Source organism: Pelodiscus sinensis, chromosome 1, assembly GCF_049634645.1.
Source record: "Pelodiscus sinensis isolate JC-2024 chromosome 1, ASM4963464v1, whole genome shotgun sequence".
In the NCBI taxonomy this organism is placed as follows: Eukaryota; Metazoa; Chordata; order Testudines; family Trionychidae; genus Pelodiscus; species Pelodiscus sinensis.
Window position 1 is genome coordinate 114,668,943 of NC_134711.1, and position 21,326 is coordinate 114,690,268.

Consider the following 21,326-nt stretch of genomic DNA (forward strand, 5'->3'; position numbering starts at 1 on the left):
GCCCGTTCTCTGGAAGAGCCAACAGAGAGAAGCCTGGAGCCCTGACTCCCGCCCAGCCTCGTGTCCACTCAGCACTCCCCCTCCCTTCCCTGCCCGCCTCAGCGCCCCCCACCACATTTGGTTCTGCCCACTCGCTCCTCTTCCCCCCCCTCCCCGTTTGGTTCTGCCCGCTCCTAAGCAGCTTCGAGTCCTCAATTCCTCCCCCGCACCGACGCCGCGGGCGCTTCACCCTCCCAGCTCCGGTTTTTTGTCCCCGGGCGGGCTCCGTAGCGCGTGCGGCGGCCCCTCCCCTCTGCGGCTCGCTCGCTTCTGCTGCGCGATTGTGCGGGCGAGAGGCGGCGGCGGAGCGAGCGAGCGACCCAGGCGGCGGCGGCGGCAGCGGCTCGGCGGCGCCATGGCGGCCGCTCTCAGCGACATGGCGGAGCCGGAGGGGCTGCTGCCCGGCGAGGCGGCGGCGGGCGAGGAGGAGGAGGAGGCGGCCGGGGCGGCGGCGGCGGCGGAGTCCGAGGCGCTGCTGCTGCTGCCCGGCGAGGCCGAGAGCATGTCGGAGCCCAGCCCGGAGAGCGCCAGCCAGGCCGGGGACGGGGAGGACGAGGAGGAGGAGGAGGAGGAAGGCGGCGAGGAGGAGGCGAGCAGCCTGGTGGGGAGCAGCAGCACCAGCAGCGGCTGCTGCAGCGACGAGACCCGCTCGCTCAGCCCCGGCGGCAGCAGCGAGGCCGACGCCAAGGAGGAGCCCAAGGGCCCGCGGGGCAGCCAGGAGGACGGGCTGGGCCGCGGCGGCGGTAGCAGCAGCAGCAGCGTGTCCAGCGGCGGGGACGAAGGCTACGGCACGGGCGGAGGGGGCGGCAGCGGCAGCAGCAGCTGTAGCGCCACTTCGGGGGGCCGGCGCGGGAGCCTGGAGATGTCCTCGGACGGGGAACCCCTGAGCCGGATGGACTCGGAGGACAGGTCAGTGCGGGCCCCGCGCCTCGGCAGGCTGGGGGTAGCCACAGCCCTGCGGTTGCTCCGCGGCCGGGGCTTGGGATCCTCGGCCCTCCAGCTCTTCCCTCAGCCAGGATTCACCCTTGAAATCCCGCACGGGATAGGGGCCCTGAGACGCCATCTCCTGGGCCTCCGGCACACAAGAGCTCCTCGAAATTCACCTCTCTTAGCCCAGAGAGACATGGAGCAACACCAAGCCACCGTCACCCACACTCCTGCCCCATCTCCCAGTCTGGGGCAGTAGGCAGCCAGTACAGGAAGGGATGGGTGGGGATTTCCTAGAACCGAGAGTAAGGGTTAGGAGCCGCCAGGTGGGTTGTGTATTCCTCCTGAACTGACCCAGCAGACGGAAGAGAGGTCTCGATACTTTTATTTGCATGCTGATTTTTTGCATGGTTAGTGCTCTCTCCTGAATGATTCTAGTCTTGCCAAGTTTAATGATAGTGAGCAGAAAAGTCCACAACTTCTATACTTTCAGATATCTATTTGGTCTTAAAATCTTTGTTTCTTCCTGAAAGTTTTTCGGGAAAAATCTCTGGTCAGGTGAGATTTCTTGCCGTATAGAAATCATTAACTTATTTTGATAGCCACTCGATTTGGTTCCTTCCTAGTTTGGTGTGCAAGAAGCCCAGCCTTTAAATAGTAGAGTTTAACTACTGTTTCCTGGGATGCTAATATCTCTTTCAAAATACTTTCAAGTGTCTCTAGTTGTATTTTGTGTTTAAAATGCAAACAGCAGGATCTAAACCTCAAAGATCAAGTGCTAAAGGTGTTCTCCATGTATTACAGAGAGAACATAAAGAAGCAGCCTGTCTAACTGTAGGGGGGAAATTTTAGTTTACTTGATCAGCATAGATTGTTATCTGGTATGTGGAAAAACCTCCTCGTGTACCAATCTTTGCTGTGTAAAATATTAGTTTTCTTCATTTAAAAGCCACACAGATTGATAATCCATGTAGTTAGTAGACAAGGTAGGTGAGGTAATTTGTATGGTGGACCAACTCTTCTTGGTGTAGTGATCTTTACAATTTTTTCAGGACTTGAAATATGTATGTAACTGAATCCAAAGAAGGATGAACTTTTTCGATTCCTATATAGATTTATCTTTTACACTAAATCTTTAGTTAATTCCTTTTTGTAAATGAACAATGAACTTAGCGTGCAGAACTGAATATTTAAAAATACTGTTTTGGCATGATTTAAGTTCAAAAACATAAAACTAGCAGCTCATTGACTGTCAAGTGCTACCACACAAACTAAGTGATAGGCAAATAGAATAAGAAATGCTAAATTAGTTACTTGAGTCACTTTACTAGTCCAACTCTCTTCTGGAGCTGCTTAATGAGTTTCAGAATGGCTTAATGATTCTGTAACTTTGATTATATGTGGTGCTTTGTGTCCTTGACACATGTATAGATCATTGCCCATTATTATTTTTACATAAATATGTTTTTAATTTTACTTAAGTGGAGAAATCTGGTTTATTTGTTCATATAGAGGAGCAAATGACAAAACAGTAAGGTTCTTAGTAGCATTTGAAAAGTTATTTATTTAGGTTTATAATGTGCTGTGTTTTTATCACTCCTAACAGGACATGATAGTGTGTGTGCGCGCGTGGGGCACGACGACAACCAAACTATGTTAAAAGCTTAGTTGAAGAAAAGCTTAAAATGTCCGTTCAAATACTGCAGAAAAGTAGCAGATGAGATTGATGTCAGTATATTTGAGTATTGACAACCTCTAGTGTTCAAATCAGCCACCTCCAAATCATAGAATTGACTTGAAAATCCTGATGATTTAAGAAACAATATTTTGGGTGCTTTGCATTTACCTTCTGCGTCATATGCTTTTAGTATGTATTGGTGTCATGTTTTCATTCCTTTTTCAAAGTGGAATGCTAGAAACTTTTTAAATGAGATTCTCATTTAAATTGCATAGAATCTGGGAGTTTGGGGCTTTAAAATATGAAAAATCAGTATTGCCAATCCACACAATTTTACTACAATGTCTAGCAATATTTGGTGTTTTTTTTAATCTAATGTAAAAACCACTTCATGTGTTTGAGTGACTATCTCGACTATCTCCTGGCCTAGTAGATACTGGAACACAGATACGAGCTAACTAGCCTGGTGCAAGTTAAGGATATTAAGAAGTGGGTACTTGACTAATTGTGTATTCAGTACAATTTGTTTCGAGTACCCGGTTAGTCAGTAAGGGGCCCTGCTGCAGCTCTGCCGTTTAAATGTAATAAGAGCCAGCCATGCAGGCAGCCTGGCTCCTCCTACATTTAAACTGCAGAGCTGCAGTGGGGGTAGGTCCAGAACTTGGTGCAAGCTAGGATTTAGTAGTCCTGGCTTGTGCTGGGTCCCGGATGGCTGCTCCTCTGCCTTTTAAATGTAGTAAGAGCCAGGTGGCTCTTACTACATTTAAAAGGCAGAGTCGCCATGTGGGTGGCTCCCAGAGCTGGCGTGTTATGAGATTGAGTAGTCCTAGTTCGCTCTGGTTCCAAGATTGCTGCAGTTCTGCCTCTCAACCTCAGCACCAGCTTCTGCTGCCTCAGCTCCCCCCCCCCCCCCATAGAGAAGCAGCAAGGAGGGTGGGAAGCAAGTAGTCATCATTTGACTCGACTACCTCGTAAGTCTAAGCTTGTCAAGTAGTCAACTACTTGAGTAGTCATTTACATCTTTAGTGAGAGAGAGAGACTCAACTTAGATAAGCAACAGAGTTAGGAGAGCAGTGGAAAGGAAGGCTGGATTTCTCTTTTGTGACTTATTTGCTGCATAATAGGATCCATATTTTTCCTCTACCCTTTCTCTAGCTGTTGTCATGTTCATTTTGGCAGGAAAGTTAAAACCTTTTTTTTCTTAATCTATGCCTTGCTACAGTGTTTCCCCCTAGATTGTATTAGTAATAATGTTTACATGGGGTACACCTCAAAATCATTTGGAAAGTGCAGCCATAGCAAAATGAGGCATCCTGTTTATTTACTGGTGTAGCACATAGAGAACTTAACACCCGTCCATGCACTGTGATCTTCACTGACTACCTGCTGACTTCTGAGTGAAGGTTCTGGCTTTCACCTATGAAGCTCTGAGAAGCTTGAATTTAATAACCCCTTTTTTAAAGGAGGAAGGGGTTAGTGGAGTGATGGTGTTGGTGAGGGATCCTTTTTAACATCTGCCACAGCCTATGTCTGGTAACAGTATGATTGCCCTTTAAGGTATGTTTTTGCCATACTTTTTCTCTGAAGGTTCGAATGGGTTAGGAAAAAGTTGAGAGGGTCACTATTTCAGAATTTGGGTGAGTGTTAGCATTCTAATTAATAAAATCCAGACATACAGTAATACAAAAATTCAAAAGTAGTTAATTCTCCTGCTTTTTGAGAGAACAATTGAATGCACTAGTATGAAAGTATTATAAAGTAATATCTAAATATATGGATGGTCTTATTTAAGATTTTAATATTCAATTGAAATCTTTCTCCTTCTGAGCAGCAGAAATGTACCTAATTCATTAGGATTGTCACATGTCTTTATGTCAAACTGTAGCCTGAAATATTTGAGGCATTGTGAAGCAATGAAAAAACCTACATACATGGTTATGGACTTTTTTTTTTTTTTTTTTTTGGAGGGGGCGAGGAGTCAGAATATCACCACACTCATTTGTTACTGGGATTCTGTTACCATCCAGTTTCTAAGTTTTCAGCCATTTTGACTTTATGAATTACACCTGTGACAACAAAGCATGTATTTCTGATATGTCCGGTGCTCAGACTTGTGATAGCTGTGGTAATTCAACCAATCACCACCCTCATTTTACAGCTAATTTGCATGCAGAGATTTCATTGGCTGTATGAAGGCAAATGCCAGGTAGATTACCTGGCCCAACTGCCATATCCATGTAAAACAAAATACTCCAAACACATGTGGGCTTTCATCTGCAAAGCTTAGCATAACTCACAATAACCCAAAACACAGCCCCATACCACAACAAGCACTTCCAATTTACCATCTACACATGTCAAAGCAATCTCCCAGCACAAAACACATATTCTAGCCTACTTTGACTTATGCTTACCATAAACTTGAAAAGCAAAGTTGCACATCATCACAAAGAAAGATTATTCAGCTTTTTTTTTTTTTTTAAACTGATTTTGGGTGGATCTTGATGAAAACATGAGGGGAGAAAATAGGGATGTAAAATCCCATTAATCAGTTAGCCAGTTAAATGTTAAGTTTAACAGCTTGACCAGGATCCCGCAGGCAAGGAGCCTGGCCGGGCTGGAGCAGGCTCACTGTGCTGTGGGCTGCTCTGGCTGTGAGAACCCGCCTTGGGTAGGTACTGCTGTGGCCCATCCAGGCCTGCCACACTGTGCTGTGGGTGGGGGCTGCTCCACCATACAGCAGCTGGGCTGGATGATGGTGATACCTATAGATAATCGTTTACCATCCCTAATAGGAAAAATTGATTTCCTACAGCAAAAGCCAGGAAATTTTAAACATTAGCTCTTCTGTGTAGAAAATAGACACTTGGACGTTGGGACTGAATTTGACTCAGTGGATTTTACTCATTTATTCTCAAGCGTGAATTACTGTCCTCAAAGTAACTGCATAGGTACCACTTTCTTAGCAAATAGGTTTGTTTAGCCAATTAATTTTCCATTTTTGGTGATTTATTTTGGCTTTAAAGTATTTATAGTCGTTGACTTTCAGTGCCCTTCGTGTTTGAGAAGTTGTAGGTTAGTACCAACTTGCTGTTATCAATCTTGAAAAAACAACTTAACCTGATAGTAAATACTGTACTCAAAGAATGAAATAGATATAGGCAATTAGTAAATGACTGCTTTCTTTCAGTTGAAATGATAGTCTATTGCAGTGAAAATGCAGGACAAATCTCTCAGGAGCTGATTATCCTCCAATACCTACCCACAATTTCACTGTGTACACAGAAGGACAGACAAGTTCTGCCACAATTCACTTCAAAAGACTGAGTGGCTAAGCTTACTGCAGTAGGAAGAACCATGGGAGATGCCTCCAAAAAAGTACAAGCGGCACACATGGGTGAGGACAGCACCAGGATGTACTCCAGTCACCCGCAAGTTTCTTAAATTGTGAACTGAAAAAACCCCCAACAAATAGTCTGGTAGCACTTTATAGACAAGTGGTCCCCAACGCAGTGCCCGCGGGTGCCATAGCGCCCGCCGGGGCATTTGTGTGCTCCCGTCGACAACCTGGGCCGGCCCCGCCCCCGGCGCACTGGAGGCACTGGCCCTAGGCGCGCGACATACACCGGCGCCTGGTCCGCGGCGCTCGGGCGGCCCCAGCCTCGGGGCACATGCGGGCGCGCGTCGCTGGTGCTGGCCCCGGCGCACATGCCGGCGCCGGGTGCAAGGGCATCCCTGCCCCTGGCGTGCCCCAGGATGCGCGGCCCCGCCCCCGAGCGCCCGGCGCATGAGTGGCCCCACCCCGGCGCCCGGGAGCCTCTAAAGGTTGGGGACCACTGTTATAGACTATCAAAACATGTAGATGGCATCATGAGCTTTTGTGGTGTGTGGCAACTCTTACCAAAGTGGTGTACCTTGGAGTGCAGATTATCGAGGTTAACTCTAGGCAAAAGACATAATTCACAGTATTCAGAGGATTTCAGGGAAGGACATTTTTAGACAAATGCATTTGAGAAATTATTTTTAAGGTTTAGAAGTAAAACCTTAGATTCAGTTGTTCCTTTGTTAATTTTTGCCATCTTAAAATGAGGATGTAGCAGCACTAGGAATGGAAATCCTGATGTATTTTTTTGTCTGATTCGGAATGGGGGGGGGGTCTCCTTAATATATTGTGTGCAGCTTTTTTGGGGAGGAGGTTAGTTTATTAGATCTCCTAAAGGCTTGGTGTCAGGTTTGCCCACATTTGACCTACTTTTTTAAGCTGTTAGTTGTAAAACTTTGTCGTCTTCTAAATTGACTTCTTTGGAGTGGTATTTGCAGACCGTATTATGAATGGTAAGAGTGACATTTATGAAAGCAGAACAGCAATCTAAAATACAATAAAAAAGCAGGAGGTACTAGTGCAGCTGTTTCATTTCTATGATGTGTTCTTGTGACCAGATTGCAAAATGCTTCAAGCCTCTTTTAGGTATGCCTTCTCATTTGTGAAGGCTGCACATCCTACCCAGGAAGTGAAGATCATCCATTTTACACCTACATCAGGGTGCTTAAGCAGATGGAATTTAGTATAATTTTTCTAGTTCTTATGTAACACAAACCACAGTTGACAATTGGCTATACAAGCTTTTACTTACAGTTCAATGATTCTGCTGAAAATAACATTAGCATTGTTTTTTAAAAATGTGTTCCTGACATTTTTGCAGTAGCTGTGAGATTTAGAAGTAGTACATGGTACAGGAAAATAAATTCTGAATTCTAGTTTCCATAATGTTTTGTTCAAGTTTTGTGGCACTGGAGGAAAAATGTTTAATGGAAGACCAAACTGCCTAGATATTTCATAGGAAGGCCAGTAGCATCTCTTGCTATACAATCTCCTGCTAGTTTTAATTAAGCCTGGATAATATAAAGGCATTTAGTGGACTAGTTAAAAGAACTTGATCATGTGTACTTTTGAACATTTCTTTAGGATTATTGCAGTGATACCTAAAAAATATCTAGAATCTGAATTTAGTACTCTTACCACTCAATGAAACATGAGTGATATGATTAATTTTACACAAATATAGTTGGGATTCTTGCTCCCAAGATACCGGCTTTCGTTTCCAGCTTTTAATCATTCGCCTACAAAATAAATTTGTTAGCTACTTAAGAGTGTTGTGGGTTTTTAAATGTTTGAATTTTCAGATATCTCAAATTGCTTCCTTTTGAACTTTAGTGGGTTTAGTCATTGATGTCAAGTGTTTTTGTCATATATCTGGGGCATAAGCAGCATGTTCAAAGAGATTGTTTAGAAAGAATGTTATAAAAACCCTTTTGTATTTCACATGATATTAGTTTACAGTGCACAGATATGTAGTGTTCTAATTCTCAGAAGCAAGTTATAACTTTAAAAAACTGGAAAATACATATATCCCATTTCATTAAATTGCTGTAAAGCATCTTGCCATTTCCTGCACAAGTCTTTGAACAGTTCTTGCTTAGCTTTTGTTTCATGCCATTGGATGCAAAAAGAGATGTCCTGGGACTTGTAATTTCAAATTTAGTGTTTCTTTGTAGGACTCTTTTTGTGCTAGCATTTAAGATCCTATCGGTATTATTTATACAGGGATAAATCATCTGTGACTAGCTGGGTGTGGGCTTGTGGGGTTCAGATTCCAGAGCTAAAAGACATTTGGGCTTGCACTGACACTTAAATTCTGGCACCCTGGGAAGGAGGGTCATGGAAGGTCCCACCCCAAGCCTGAACATCTACATAGCGATTTTTAGTCTCCTGAGCCCTGTGAGCCAGATTCAGCTGACCAACTGTGGCCATGCCATGGGTGTGTTATACTTGAGTAGAGGTACCCTAAATCTTTTTCTAAACTTTGTCGTTGCTTAGTTTCACTGGCAACTTCTCCAACTGTATAAGTTCTGAAAGGCATATGTAAAAATACCCTGTGTACTATACTAGTAATGAAGTGAAATCCATACTGGCTGAGTTTGGCTGGCAGACATGTCAGCCTATTGAATATTGTCCAACACGTGCTGTCTAAATACAATAGTTGATACTAATGGCAGGGGTGGGTGGAGAGGAGAGACAATTTAGGAGGCTTGTTTAGGGTATGTGTCATTTAAAAAAAATCCGAATTACTGGCAGTTATCATGAAATTCCTTTAATTTGGATATAGTTAGCCAAATAAGAACATGAGGTAATGGATCTTTACGTAATGTTGCAGTTCAAATGCTGTTCAGGATTTTACAGGATGCAAAAGACACAAGGCTTGATTATTTGTTGCTCTTTTTAGTCTTTTCCTGTGATATAAAGGAGGCTTAAACACAGAGGGACAGATCTTCAACTGGTGAAAATTGTCATAGGAAACAATGAAGTGGTTTTTTTCTCGATTGTAGAGCTGCTACGCTATATCTGCAGTGGCCACCCTGGCACGGAATTACTACCTGAAACGGTTTTTATTTTTTCTAATATTGACTCCAGGGGGTAGCTTAGTTAGTCTGTACAGGATAAACTTAAACAACAACAAATGGTCTGGTAGCACTTTATAGACTAACAAAACATGTAGATGGTATCATGAGCTTTTGTCGGCAAAGCCCACTTCCTCAGATGACTGGAGTTTTGAGTTTAGGATGTACAGACCCAAATCAATAGGGGAAAAGAGAGATGCTGGCAGGGCCCACTACTATATGTATATTGGACAAACTGGACAGTCCCTACGGGAAAGAATCAATGGACAAATCAGATATATATAAAGGGAACGTACAGAAACCTGTTGGAGAGCACTTCAGTTTACCTAATCACTCTTTAAAAGATCTCCAGGTGGCTGTCCTGTTACAAACCAATTGTACAAGCCAAATACACACAGTCATTGGAATTACAGTTCATTCAGTTCCTCTACTGTTAACCACCTCAATCGAGATAACAGATGGGTGGGACATTATCAACCTTACATTCAGTGAAGATGCTAACAGCTCTTTGTGTAGATTCCTGCCTTAATACCCTTCCTATCTAATTGCTATCCTTTGATCCTTATCTGTTTCTTTTTAACTATCCAATCTTCAGGTGCTTATAGATTACCAGTTCTGCCTACTTGTTTTTCCCTTTGCTATTTTCATACCCTCTGCTCCTTGTTTTCCTTTCCCTTCCTTTTTTCTTCCCCCTCCCTCCCATTTATTTGGGGTCTGCACATCCTAAACTCAAAACTCTAGTCATCTGAAGAAGTGGGCTGTGCCCATGAAAGCTCATGATACCATCTACATGTTTTGTTAGCCCAGTGGTCCCCAACGTTTTGGGGTTGCTGGGCGCCTGAGGGCAGGGCCGCTCACGCGCTGCGCGTATGGGGGTGGGGTCACTCACGGGCCACGTGGCTGGGGGTGGGGCCAAGCATGTGCCGCACGCCCGAGGCCGGCACCGGCATGTGCCGCGACCCCAGGCAGGGGCCGCCCAGGTGCCTGGGGCTGGCACCTGCCGCGCACCCGGGGGCGGGGCCAGCCCAGGTTGCTCCGCGGGCGCATATAAATGGCCCGGCGGGCGGCATAGCACCCGCAGGCACTGTGTTGGGGCCTATAAAGTGCTACCAGACCATTTGTTGTTTTTTAAGTTTATCCTAATATTGACTGTTCATCATTTTGAGGGGTGTCCCTTGAAATACTGATAATTATTTCTTAAATATTTGATTAGCATTCTAGAAACGCTATTCAAAGGTGGAATAATTTGTTTCCATAATATAATTGTCTTAATAAAGCTATACACATTTAGCTCTTTAAATTTTCCTCATACTGTACATCAGTTTCTTTCAGAAACCCCTGACAATTTATTTCTGTTCCCTGAACTCCTAGGAAAATACACAAGTTGAAGGTAATGTGGTCCCTGAAAGTAAACAACAAATTCATGGTATCTTTGTTGGAGCCATGTACAGACACTCGATCTATGGGATATTTAATAAAAAGGATTTTTTAATTTAAAATGAATACGTTTATTTTAAAACATTTAAAATTTAATTTGAAATCCTATGCTCTATGTTATGGCCTAAGTATAGAAAGAAAGTTGAAAATATAGGAAATCCTGTTTCCTCTTCCAATTTATGAATAAAATCTAGAAGCAAGTCTATTGATTCTAAAATCTTTTAGGATATGATGCTCAGAAAAAAAAAGAGATCACTTTATAGTTACAGATAATTGTTTGTTTATCCTACCTTTAATGAATCAGTCATTTTTAAATGCAGAGCATATGTCTAAAACATTCTGGTAGTTTTATTCAATAAAAAAATTAAAATGCTTTGTGTCCTTTTAATTCAATTTATACCCTAGTCCTTGTGTTATGAGAAGGAATAAATAACTCTTCCTTATACTTTCACCTTGCCAATCATGATTTTTGTAGACCTCTCGCTCCTTATTCATCTCTTTCCCATGCAGAAAAGTCCCAGTTTTAGTCCATCTCTCCTCATATGGAAGCTGTTCCACATTCCTTATTTTCTTGCTTTTTTTTTTGCTTTTTTCCGTATCTTGTTTGAGATAGGGCGACTAGATCTGTATTTACATAGAAGCAATATGATGTTTTCTGTCTTCCCTTTCCCTTTCCTATTGATTACCAAATTCTGTTAGATTCCTGGAGCTATTCTTAAGGACCTCTCAGAAGTTTTACCTACCAGTGTGGACTATAGTGATCTCTTCTTCTGGAATCTGTACTGACTTCAAATGTACAGTTCTCTCTTTCTGTGCTTGCTGAAATCAGGTGGAGTCTTTTTGTTTACTGTTCAAGGCCTTGTCTATACAGAACAGTTTTGTCAGCAAAAAGTAGCATTTGCCTACAAAACAGTGGAAATGTGCACACTACATAGCTATTTTTGGTAGCAAAAACTCTGCTGTTTTGCTGACAATGTAAAATCATCTTAATGAGAGGCATAAAGTTTTTTGGAGTGAAGTTTAACAAAGCATCAGTGTAGGTGCTATTGACATACTGGCCTCCCCCAGCATCCCACAATGTTTTGAACTCATGGCATGCACCCATACCTTTTTAGAGCTCCCAGGAGCTTTGGATGCTTTCACATCCCTCTGCATGGAGAGCTCACAGAGCTGCTGAGGAGGGAATTACAGAACCATTAGTGCAGAATCATCAGGCAAGCAGACCAGGGTGCTGCTGTGGTGGGAGTAAAGGGAGAACAAACTGCTGTGCTGTGCAGAGCTGTGGGCTGATATATATGTGGGGATCCCCAGTAGAGATATTAAATGTCAGTTAATTGAATAGTTGATTAACCTCACGAATTCTTATGTTACTCGACTATCTATAGTCCCCGGAGGCTGGGGCCAGGAGCTGTATCAGTTCAGACACCAGAGGCAACAGCGTGTATCGGAGGCAGCAGTGCGGGTTGCCGGGTGGGAGCTGGTCCGCGAGGGGAGAGAGTTTAAAAAACAGCTCCTTTTGTGAACTGCCTGCCTGTCACCCTGTGCTCCTGCCTCTAACACAGAGGGAGCGGTGCACGGTGACAACAGCCCCTGTCCGGGAGGGGTCTGAGCTTCTGGACCCAGCGCAAGCAGGAACTGAGCCGGGCTGCCTTCCCGCCTGGCTCCTAATGCACTTTAAATGCAGAGCTGCAGCAGGGGTAGGTCCCGGACCCTGTGGGAGCCACAACTGAGCCAGGCTCCTGGCCAGCCCGCTAAAAAATTTACTGGGATGGGGGAAATATGTATAGTCTGTAGCAGTGGTCCCCAAACTTTCGGAGCTGCTGGGCGCCCAGGGGCAGGGCCACACATGGACTGAGCGTCCAGGGGTGGGGCCGTTCACACACCGTGTGCCTAGGGGTGGGGCCGTTCATGCGCCATGCACCCGGGGCAGGAGCCTCCCATGAGCTGTGCGCCCCGGGCAGGGGATGTCCACAAGCCGCGCGCCCGGAGCTGGCACTGCGCATGCGCGCCGGAGGCAGGGCTGACCCAGATCATTCGGCGGGCGCCATAGCGTCCATGGGCACTGCATTGGGGACCACTGGTCTGTAGCATTAACCTATAAGCTTTTGCTAATCAGTTAATCAACTACATTATTACATCCCTAATCCCCCTTCCCCAGGATTGTTTGCTCAGGTTGCTGTCTGAATTTAGACTGCATGCTGGCACATTTTTCCCCAACACACTCTTCCTCTCGGTCTCTCCCGCACGCTTTCTTCCCCCTGTCTTTCAGTTGAAAACTGGCTGGCAATCTAGTAGAATGCCTGTGGATTGAGAAACTTGCATTATATGATGATGCTCTGTTTGCATTGCAAATCCTTCCCATAGCACCCTGTGGACAGTTGAACCACGGGATAGCTATTTATAATACAAGAGATGCTAGTGTGGATGTGCTCCTCCAAAACAAGGAGCATTCTGTGGACATGTAAGAGCAGTTTAATTAAAGTGGCATAACTTTTGTTGTATGTATTGTAAACAAGACCCTAGATTTGAGCATCGGAAAAATTGGGTGCTATTAATGGAGGAACCTGTAGGTCTGAAAGGTTCTCTTTTTGATCAGACTGAACTAAAGTTTGTTGACCTTTAAGAACTTCTCATAAGGCTAATTTTTTAGGTTAGAATATTTTGTGTGAGGGAAGATTGCTCGGGTTAAGCTCTTGAGGAGACAAGAGTAACCAGATGTAGAAATCTTAATTGTAAATTTTACAGAATTTAGTTTGTACCTTTTTGTGTTCAGTGCCTGGCTCTGAGGAAGTTTTTACATAAGTGGACTGTTGCAAGTAATTGTATTTATAGAAAGGTAGAACAGAATTAGGCTGTTCTTGTCTTTTTAAATATTCATTCTCCACCATTCTGCTGCTTTCAGTTATGAAAGGCTGACAAAGATGAATTTTGAGATAACAGTGCCTTCATTAAATTGGCCAGAAGGGATTATTTGCAATAATGATGAAATCAGCCTCCTTAGAGAACTGCATTATGTGTTGGGAGTAGTGTGTACTTACATGATTTTCATTTAAAGAGATAAAATACATGCTCAATATATTTTCATTTGTCTTTAACTTTTTTATTGCATTTTTCAACCTTGCAAAGTAATTAAGTCTTTAGAATGTATGTAATCAGTTTAAAATGTCAAAAGAAAGCATTTTTAATTTTTTGCAATTGGAAAAATATGTTTATATTCAGTTTCACACCCACTTAACTTGAAACTGGCTTACTGGATTTTGTGTAGGTAATTTTAAAAAAAGGAAAAATGAAGAAAAACTTCGAAATTGTAAAAATAGAAGTTATAGGTTTAAATGATCTTTCAACCTTTATACTATGATTTTTTTCCTTTGCAAATCATTTTGAGAGCTACTGATCAAAAGTGCTATATTGGAGCTATTTATAATTAGTTGTATTGTTGATATTTTAATGTCTTGTAGAAAGATGTGCTGTATCGGAAAATGGAAGGAAAAAAATGTTCTGGTTACAGCTCCACTGGGAGTGATATTTTATGTATTATTTATCTCTAGGGCATATATCTAACGGATTGCAAAAATCCAGGCGGATAAAGCACTTTTTCCAAAACACCCAAGGAATCCCCAAAACTCATTTCATGTGCACGTTGGTTATTATGTTACATTTTCCAGGATTCTGTTTTAAAAAAAAAAAAAAAAAAGTGGGAACTGCTACTGACTCAGTGTTTATAGTTAAGAGTCCTGTAGCTTGAACAATGGAATGGGAACTTCACAGATGAAATGGAATTTATACAGTACTGGTCCAGTTCTTATCCATCATAAAATTGAAGCAGATGTGGAGCACAGATTATCCAAATATGAACTACCTACCCTGATTATCAATTTCTGGAACGTTAAACTTCAGTTTAAACACCCAATGGATCCTTATCACACACTTTTTTCTCAGCAATTATAACCAGTGCAAGTAGAGTTAATTTCTTCTCATTTTATTAATAGGTCTGGCCCATCATAATGAAAGGATTCGTATCCTCTCATAGCCTTAAGGTTACTGGTTTCAGCCTTTCCCATGTTTCTCTAAAATAATATGTTGAAAACAATCCAGCATTTACAAAGAATTCAAGCTATTTGCAGAGTCCTGAGTTTTCAAAAAGTCACTGAAATTTGTGACTTTGTATTGAAAAGAAGTGTGTGCACACTCCAAGGATATAAAACATATCTGCTCTATTTCCCTTTGTTTAGAGAGATTTTTTTAACTTATAAATCCTAGTAACCATAAATCAGCAGTAATTCCTAAAATGCGTACTGTTTTTATGTCCAATACTGTTCCCATTCCATTTCAGTTTGACAGTTGGGTTGCTATTTAACACCAATTTTTTGACGGTGCCTAGCTCAGTAAGGTCTCGATTCATAGCCTAGGATTCCTAGGTGCTGTGGTAATACAAATATACGTGGAACCTAGGTGAATCACCCATGCCTTCCCCTGTTTTTTCCTTTCTCATGCCTACTTTAATCCATTGTGGTCTGGTTGTAACAACCCTGTCTTCCCTCCAACCCCCACACTTTCCTTTCTCCCCCTACCCCCCCAACACCTGGTTGTGTGGCTTTTAGGAGACAATTCTGTGTAGACTTGGAAATAAGGCCTTAAGTCACATAGGCCTGAACCTGCCATATTTTTGTAACAAACTTCCCATTATACTTTCACAAAATCCATGGAAGTGATGTCAGTTCTTGACCATAAGAGTTATTTATATCATGTTATGCCTGGCTCACTGGCACTTAAAGCTTTATCTTCAGATAATATCCAGTGCAATCTACAGGGAAAGTTCAGTATTTCATTCTGTTTGTGTTAGTATCTGAGGTAAAAACACTTGGGATGGAGATACTTCTTAGTACTTTGGTAGATTCTTATGTGATGGCTATAAGGAATGATAGTTGGGGAGAAGATGGCAGATGCTTTATCAGTGGCTAAGCAATTTAGTCAGTACTGAAAAAATAAAGTTAAAAGTCCTTTAACCTACTAACGTGTTATCCAGATACCTTGCAGATTACAATCTAGTACTATATAGATGGGAGAGAAAACTTGAAATAGACTTGAGTTAATGCTTCCCAAAATTGAAACATTTGCTTTGAGAGAGGTAATTTGAGCCCTTGGTGAATGTTGGTATTGAACCCTGATTTTTCTCACAGGGCAAACAGTATTGTTCAGGTCCAGTGATCTTTCCTCATGGTAGAGGAATCTTGGCAATTAAGAATTCTCCGAGCTACTGCAAGTAGTGGTATGGCAGTAAGGTTAGAATTTTAGGTTCTAAGCTCACATATGTAGATTAGAAGATTCTAGTGCTTTGATTGGGCTTTTCTATAGTTAGGGCCGTCCAAAGTAATGACCCCACTTTCTTTTCTGGTCAGAGAACCATAGCTTCTGAACCACTCCAGTATGCCTGAAAGTCAGTGATATGCATTCTTATTTTTACGGGCTACTTTTACTAGTAGTGGAAAAAGATGTATTTCACACTTGTGCTTCTGAATGAAGTACACAATTTTTTCATGCTTGGAGGTGAAGATATTAAAATGCATGTAAGCAGCCATCTGCCCCCCTATGCTGCTGCTGCCTCTGATACAGAGGCAGTAGCCTGAGAGCCCATGCATGTGGTGAGCTAGCTTTAGGCTATTGCCTCTGTATCAGAGGCAGCAGCTCAGGATAGCAGGTAGCTCCACAAGAGCTGGCGTGTGCCAGGAGCGAGCTTTTAAGATGGCTCTTCACATGTACAGGTAACCTGTGTGTAACTGTGAACATTAGCTGATGAGCTCCCCCCCTTTCTCTGTATCGGAGGCAGTGGGGAATGTGGAAGCAGGAGCCGGTGCTGGAGGGGAGCCTGCTTAAAAGCTGGTTCTCCCCAGCATTGTTTTTGCGGTGCTGCCTGCTCCCCCTTCTGGCTGCTGCCTCTATCAGCGGCCATCTTTGTACAGGTTGGAGATCTGTAGAGTTATAGGAAAAAGGACTCTAATTATAGGCCTTATGAAGTTGCATGTGGTTGAGACTAAGTTTTGAGTTTCAAACTCAGTCATTTGAGCTTTCCAGTCAGAAGGGTGGGCATTTTGGGTAATTTTTCTGAATGGTGGTCCAATAGCTATTTCCCTGATTTCTGTTAATTGCAGGGATTTTTGTGCTGTGTGGAATGACCTGTAGCCTGTCAGCGCTATCATATAGCAACAAAAAAGGGCCTTTGGTATTCAGAAATGGTAAAGATTGCTTAATTTAACCTCCCTCTGTGAAGGTCTCTTTGCATTTCCATGTGTGGCTGTGCCTTGAAAAAACAGACCATTGGAGGGTGCAAGTGAATTCTTGTTTGAAGGTGGTATCATCTTGCTTAGGGAGTGCACTCTCCCAACTTCCTTGGTTTCTTTACTTGTCACAGAGAGGAAATGGAACTTGATTTTGATCTTTAGGACTAGACTTACTCTTTGCTGAACTTGAGACCCAAGAGAGGGAGGAATAGCTCAGTGGTTTGAGCGTTGGCCTGCTAAACCTAGGGTTGTGAGTTCAATCCTTGAGGAGGCTATCTAGGACAAATCTGTCAGGGATGGTACTTGGTCCTGCTGTGAAGGTAGGGGACTGGACTCAATGACCTTTCAAGGTCCCTTCCAGTTCTAGGAGATAGGTGTCCCTTCCAGTTCTAGGAGATAGGTGTATCTCCATTCATTTAAATTGTATAGAGCAGGGATTTGAAACTCTCAGCCCAAGAGACATCTGTGTCCCAAGAGTTCCACAATCCAGCATGTGTGACTGCTGGCACCCAAGTTCCTGCAGCCCTGGGTGTATGTGGGTGTACATATCTTTCCCCAAACCCAACTCCTGCGCTGCCTCTTTCCACCTCTGTTCTGCCTTCTTTCCCCTATTGCACCTCTTCTCCCAGAACCCCTTCCCTGATGGCCATGGCTTTCTGGGATTATTGGAGAGCCTGGCATAGGGAGGCAAGTGGGGTCAGGCCCCTATGTACTCACTATCGTGGCAGGAGTTGGAGGGAAGCAAAGTGATGCAGCAGCCTGCTCTATTCTGCCACTATCTCCCAAGCCACCTGGTTGCTCCACATTGCTGTAACAGCTTATAGAAGGGACAGCTCTTCTCACACATGCCCTGAGCCGGTCATCAGTTTGTTCTGTTTCTTTACAGTTAAGTTCTGTGGGATACCATGAATCTTACCTTGACTTCCTTGCAGGAGGAACAAAAAAAGTAGTTAAGATACTGTTCACTATGTGCCATATGGTCATTATGCACTTGGAGGAAAGAATATGATTCTTAGGACAGCAGTGCAAGTGCAGTAGTCAACACTCACCTTTTCTTACCCTACCGGGTCTGGGATTTTAAGGGCATGATAAATGGTCATTATGTTAGGAAGCCTTGCTTTTGGGATCTTTATTAGGACAAAATTTAAGTGGTGGGGTCTCCATATAAGTCTCTTCCTCCTTCATTTATCAATGGAAATTACATTCCTGATAGCTACTACATCTGTTGAGAGGGTGAAGGAACTCAGTACTTAGATGACCGATGATTCCACATTATACTGTGGCCCGTAAGGAGCAGATCACTACGAGGACCCATTCTGCCTTCATTCCCAAGGTGGCTTCATGTTTCCATTAATTTCCATTCCTGTATCTTTCCCAAATCCTTACTCTCATCCAAGTGGAACCTTTTCATACCATAAATGTAATAAGGTCCTTATTTACCTGCAAAAGTCCAAGTCATTTATCCCTGTGGTGTTCAGCCAGCTATTGCGAACTAGCTACATTCAGTTGGCCCAATAGCCACATGTGGCTAGTGTATTGGACACCATGGATTTAGAAAATCTAATTTATTTGTAGCCTGTTGGGAGAGTTTCATGGCATTCTGTTACCAAATAGAATTTCAGTCTGGGATGGTAGATGCATAGAATATTGCCACATGTTAGCTAGGAGGCCAGTATTCCTTTTTTTAAAAGACCAAGTCCATGAGAGTTACCAGAGCTGTACCTTGTCTTAGTGAATATCTGTACTGAATTCCAAATTGTAGCTGTGCATATCTCCACCACAGGAGCGGGACTGAATACTATTTTTTGGACTTAGCTTTGTGCTTCAATGCCCAGTTTGGCAGAACAGTGCTGCCATCCATTTATAGCTAAGAACTTGCCCATCATCCATTTCATGGAATGTTGTTTACTACTCTACCACAGGTAGCAACTTGTACAAAGGCCCTTGAAGAAAGAGAGGATCCTTTTAGGTGACTGTTGTCTACAGTACTCATCAACCTTTCCCTCTGCCTCAGTTCTGTACAAATCACCCCTGCAGTTTTTGAGGGGAAACTGAGGATAATCTTGGGGATTACACGCCTAATATTGAGTTGTGGCCTAAAGACATGACTTTTTCCAGGCATTTCTGCAGCTGAGCATCAGTGGAATTTTATTCCTCAAGTGCATATATATGAGAGTCATTCTTGACAAGCATTAGTTAGGTTCAAACAGGGTGTATTACTAGGGGGGACTGGATTTTATTCATTGACCGTTAAAGAGATGGGAGACCTTTCATCTCTAGATTTGGCCCATGTAAAAATGGCCAAGCCTATAATGTGGCAACTCTTCAGCTTGTTAGGCTTCAGTTTTGATTACTGATTAACAAAATGTGAGAACTCACCTCAGTCAGTTTAAACATAGAAAAATTCATATTTTATCTATTCTGGAGAGCAGACTTACACTGATCACAGCTTACATCTTTCACATGTATCTGCTCCAAAGTGTTTACCTAACTTGATTTTTATTTGTGACAAGTCTGAGGGATAGCCATGTTAGACTGTATCTACAAAAATGAGGAGTCTGATAACACCTTAAAGTCTAATAGATTTATTTGGGCACAAGCTTTCGTGGCTGTAAACTGCTTCTTCAGATGATGTTTTTATTCACAAAAACATATGTCCAAACAAACCTATTAGTCTTTAAGATGCTGCAGGACTCCTAGTTTTTGACTTGCATTTATATTATACTTGTTTATGGTAGAAAATATATCTTGTTCACTTTTTCATATCTCACTTTGTGCAGAACCATTCTGGATGTTAGTAAACAGTAGAGGGCAGATAACATTAGACATTTGAGAGCTACGCTAATAGTATCTGGCATGCAGTTAATATTTGGCAAGCCTCAGTAAAACATGCCCCGTGTTTTTGACAACTCAGTAGAACATACCTTTTATTTCTAATAAAGTCAACACATTAAAAAAAACAAAACAAAGGCTATACATAGTTTAATAAAGTTCCCCACTAAAATTTGACATGAATACAAGGCATCCTTCGAATACAATTCAGAATCATAGTTGGGGATGGAGAATTAGATGCTTTCTCTCTCCTGTTTGGTGCCTTTCTCTCCATATCAGGGTAGTAGCATATTGACAAAGATGTGTAAGGAAGTTTTCATTTTCTGTGCTCTACCTGTTTGATTGTAGATGCCAGGTCTGTAGGTCTAATTCCTTTAATGCTGTTATATTCACATAAATGTATCTTAAAGCAAGTCAGAGAACTAGTAATTGTTCTACATTGTTTTGTCTTTGTATTTGTCAATTTAAATTATAGGTTCTTCAAAGCAAGAACAACACCTATTGCCTATTGGTTGGTACTTTGTGAATAACAGTGTTTAAAAAACTTAAGTATGAATAGCAGTAGGTTCCAAAACTACTCTGTATGACACTTGTTTTTCTGTGTATTGTTTAGTTTTGGTATCCTAACCTTTCTACAATAGTCCATAAAGGTGAACTTATGTGTCCGTTAAAGAACTGAAAGATGTTGAGAGCTGAGGGTGCCAAATTTGGCCAAAGGAAGACAAGGAATAATGCGATGAATTCCAAATATTTAAGAATATATTAAAAAGAGAACTGGGACAGGAATCAAACTATGAACAAAGTGTGATGAATTAATATGACCAGAGATAGTCATGGTTAGATTAGTCAAGACATTCCTAATGCTCAGGAATGAATCTCTCCCTGAAGAAGTTGAATATTTTGTGTGTTTTCATAGAGGGAGTTTGGTGGTAGACATCTCCCCATCCTTATAGAACAAGTTTACCGTTCCTCTGCAGAGCTACTCTTCGAGTGGTGGGGGCAGAAATGTTTAATTAGGAAATGAAAATGTGCCAAATTAATTTAATCTTGGCTTTGTGGGTGTTTTTCAGCATTGCTTGGTCCTCTGGTGAGTAGGTGCAGGGGAATTTGTTTTCAAGCTGTCCTTATTGTGAATGGGTTAAGGATTACTAAAATCTGCTTTACCGTAGATGCAGTAGGATGGACTAAAAAGTCTGTCTATAGATCCTTTGTCAAATCTGTGGAATGTTTTAAGTGAAAAATAATTTAATCTTTAAAATAAGTAACAAAGGCTACCTGCAACAAGAAGTCAAACTAAAAGCCATGTGTTCTTTGAGTGGGTGTTGAGGTAACGTGCACAAAAGAATAACTTTCTCTTTTTTTCTTTATAGCATAAGCAGCACTATAATGGATGTAGACAGCACAATTTCCAGTGGGCGTTCGACTCCAGTTATGATGAATGGCCAAGGAGTTACTGCTTCATCAGCAAAAAGTATTGCTTATAACTGTTGTTGGGACCAGTGCCATGCTTGCTTCAACTCCAGCCCGGATCTGGCAGATCACATTCGCTCCATACATGTAGATGGTCAGCGAGGAGGGGTTGGTCTTATTTCTTCTTTGCTGTCCTTCCTCCATGCATAAATACTATTTTGCAGCTCTTTCATGAAAATGTCAATAGTTTTGTGTCTTCAAATAAC

General features: G+C 42.5%; 1 protein-coding gene across 2 annotated transcripts in view; it reads left to right on the forward strand.

Annotated features, from left to right (window-relative positions):
- The first annotated feature begins 204 nt into the window (after positions 1-204).
- The window catches only part of AEBP2 (AE binding protein 2), a 68,967-nt gene continuing 47,845 nt past the window's right edge, over positions 205-21,326 (forward strand). The window contains exons 1-2 of one of the 2 annotated variants that reach the window (XM_075897833.1): positions 205-948; positions 21,021-21,228. In XM_075897833.1, coding sequence (XP_075753948.1) covers positions 395-948; positions 21,021-21,228 — 762 coding nt within the window. In that variant the 5' untranslated portion in view covers positions 205-394. The remainder of the gene's footprint in view (positions 949-21,020; positions 21,229-21,326) is intronic. The other variant, XM_075897841.1, reaches the window with a different exon arrangement.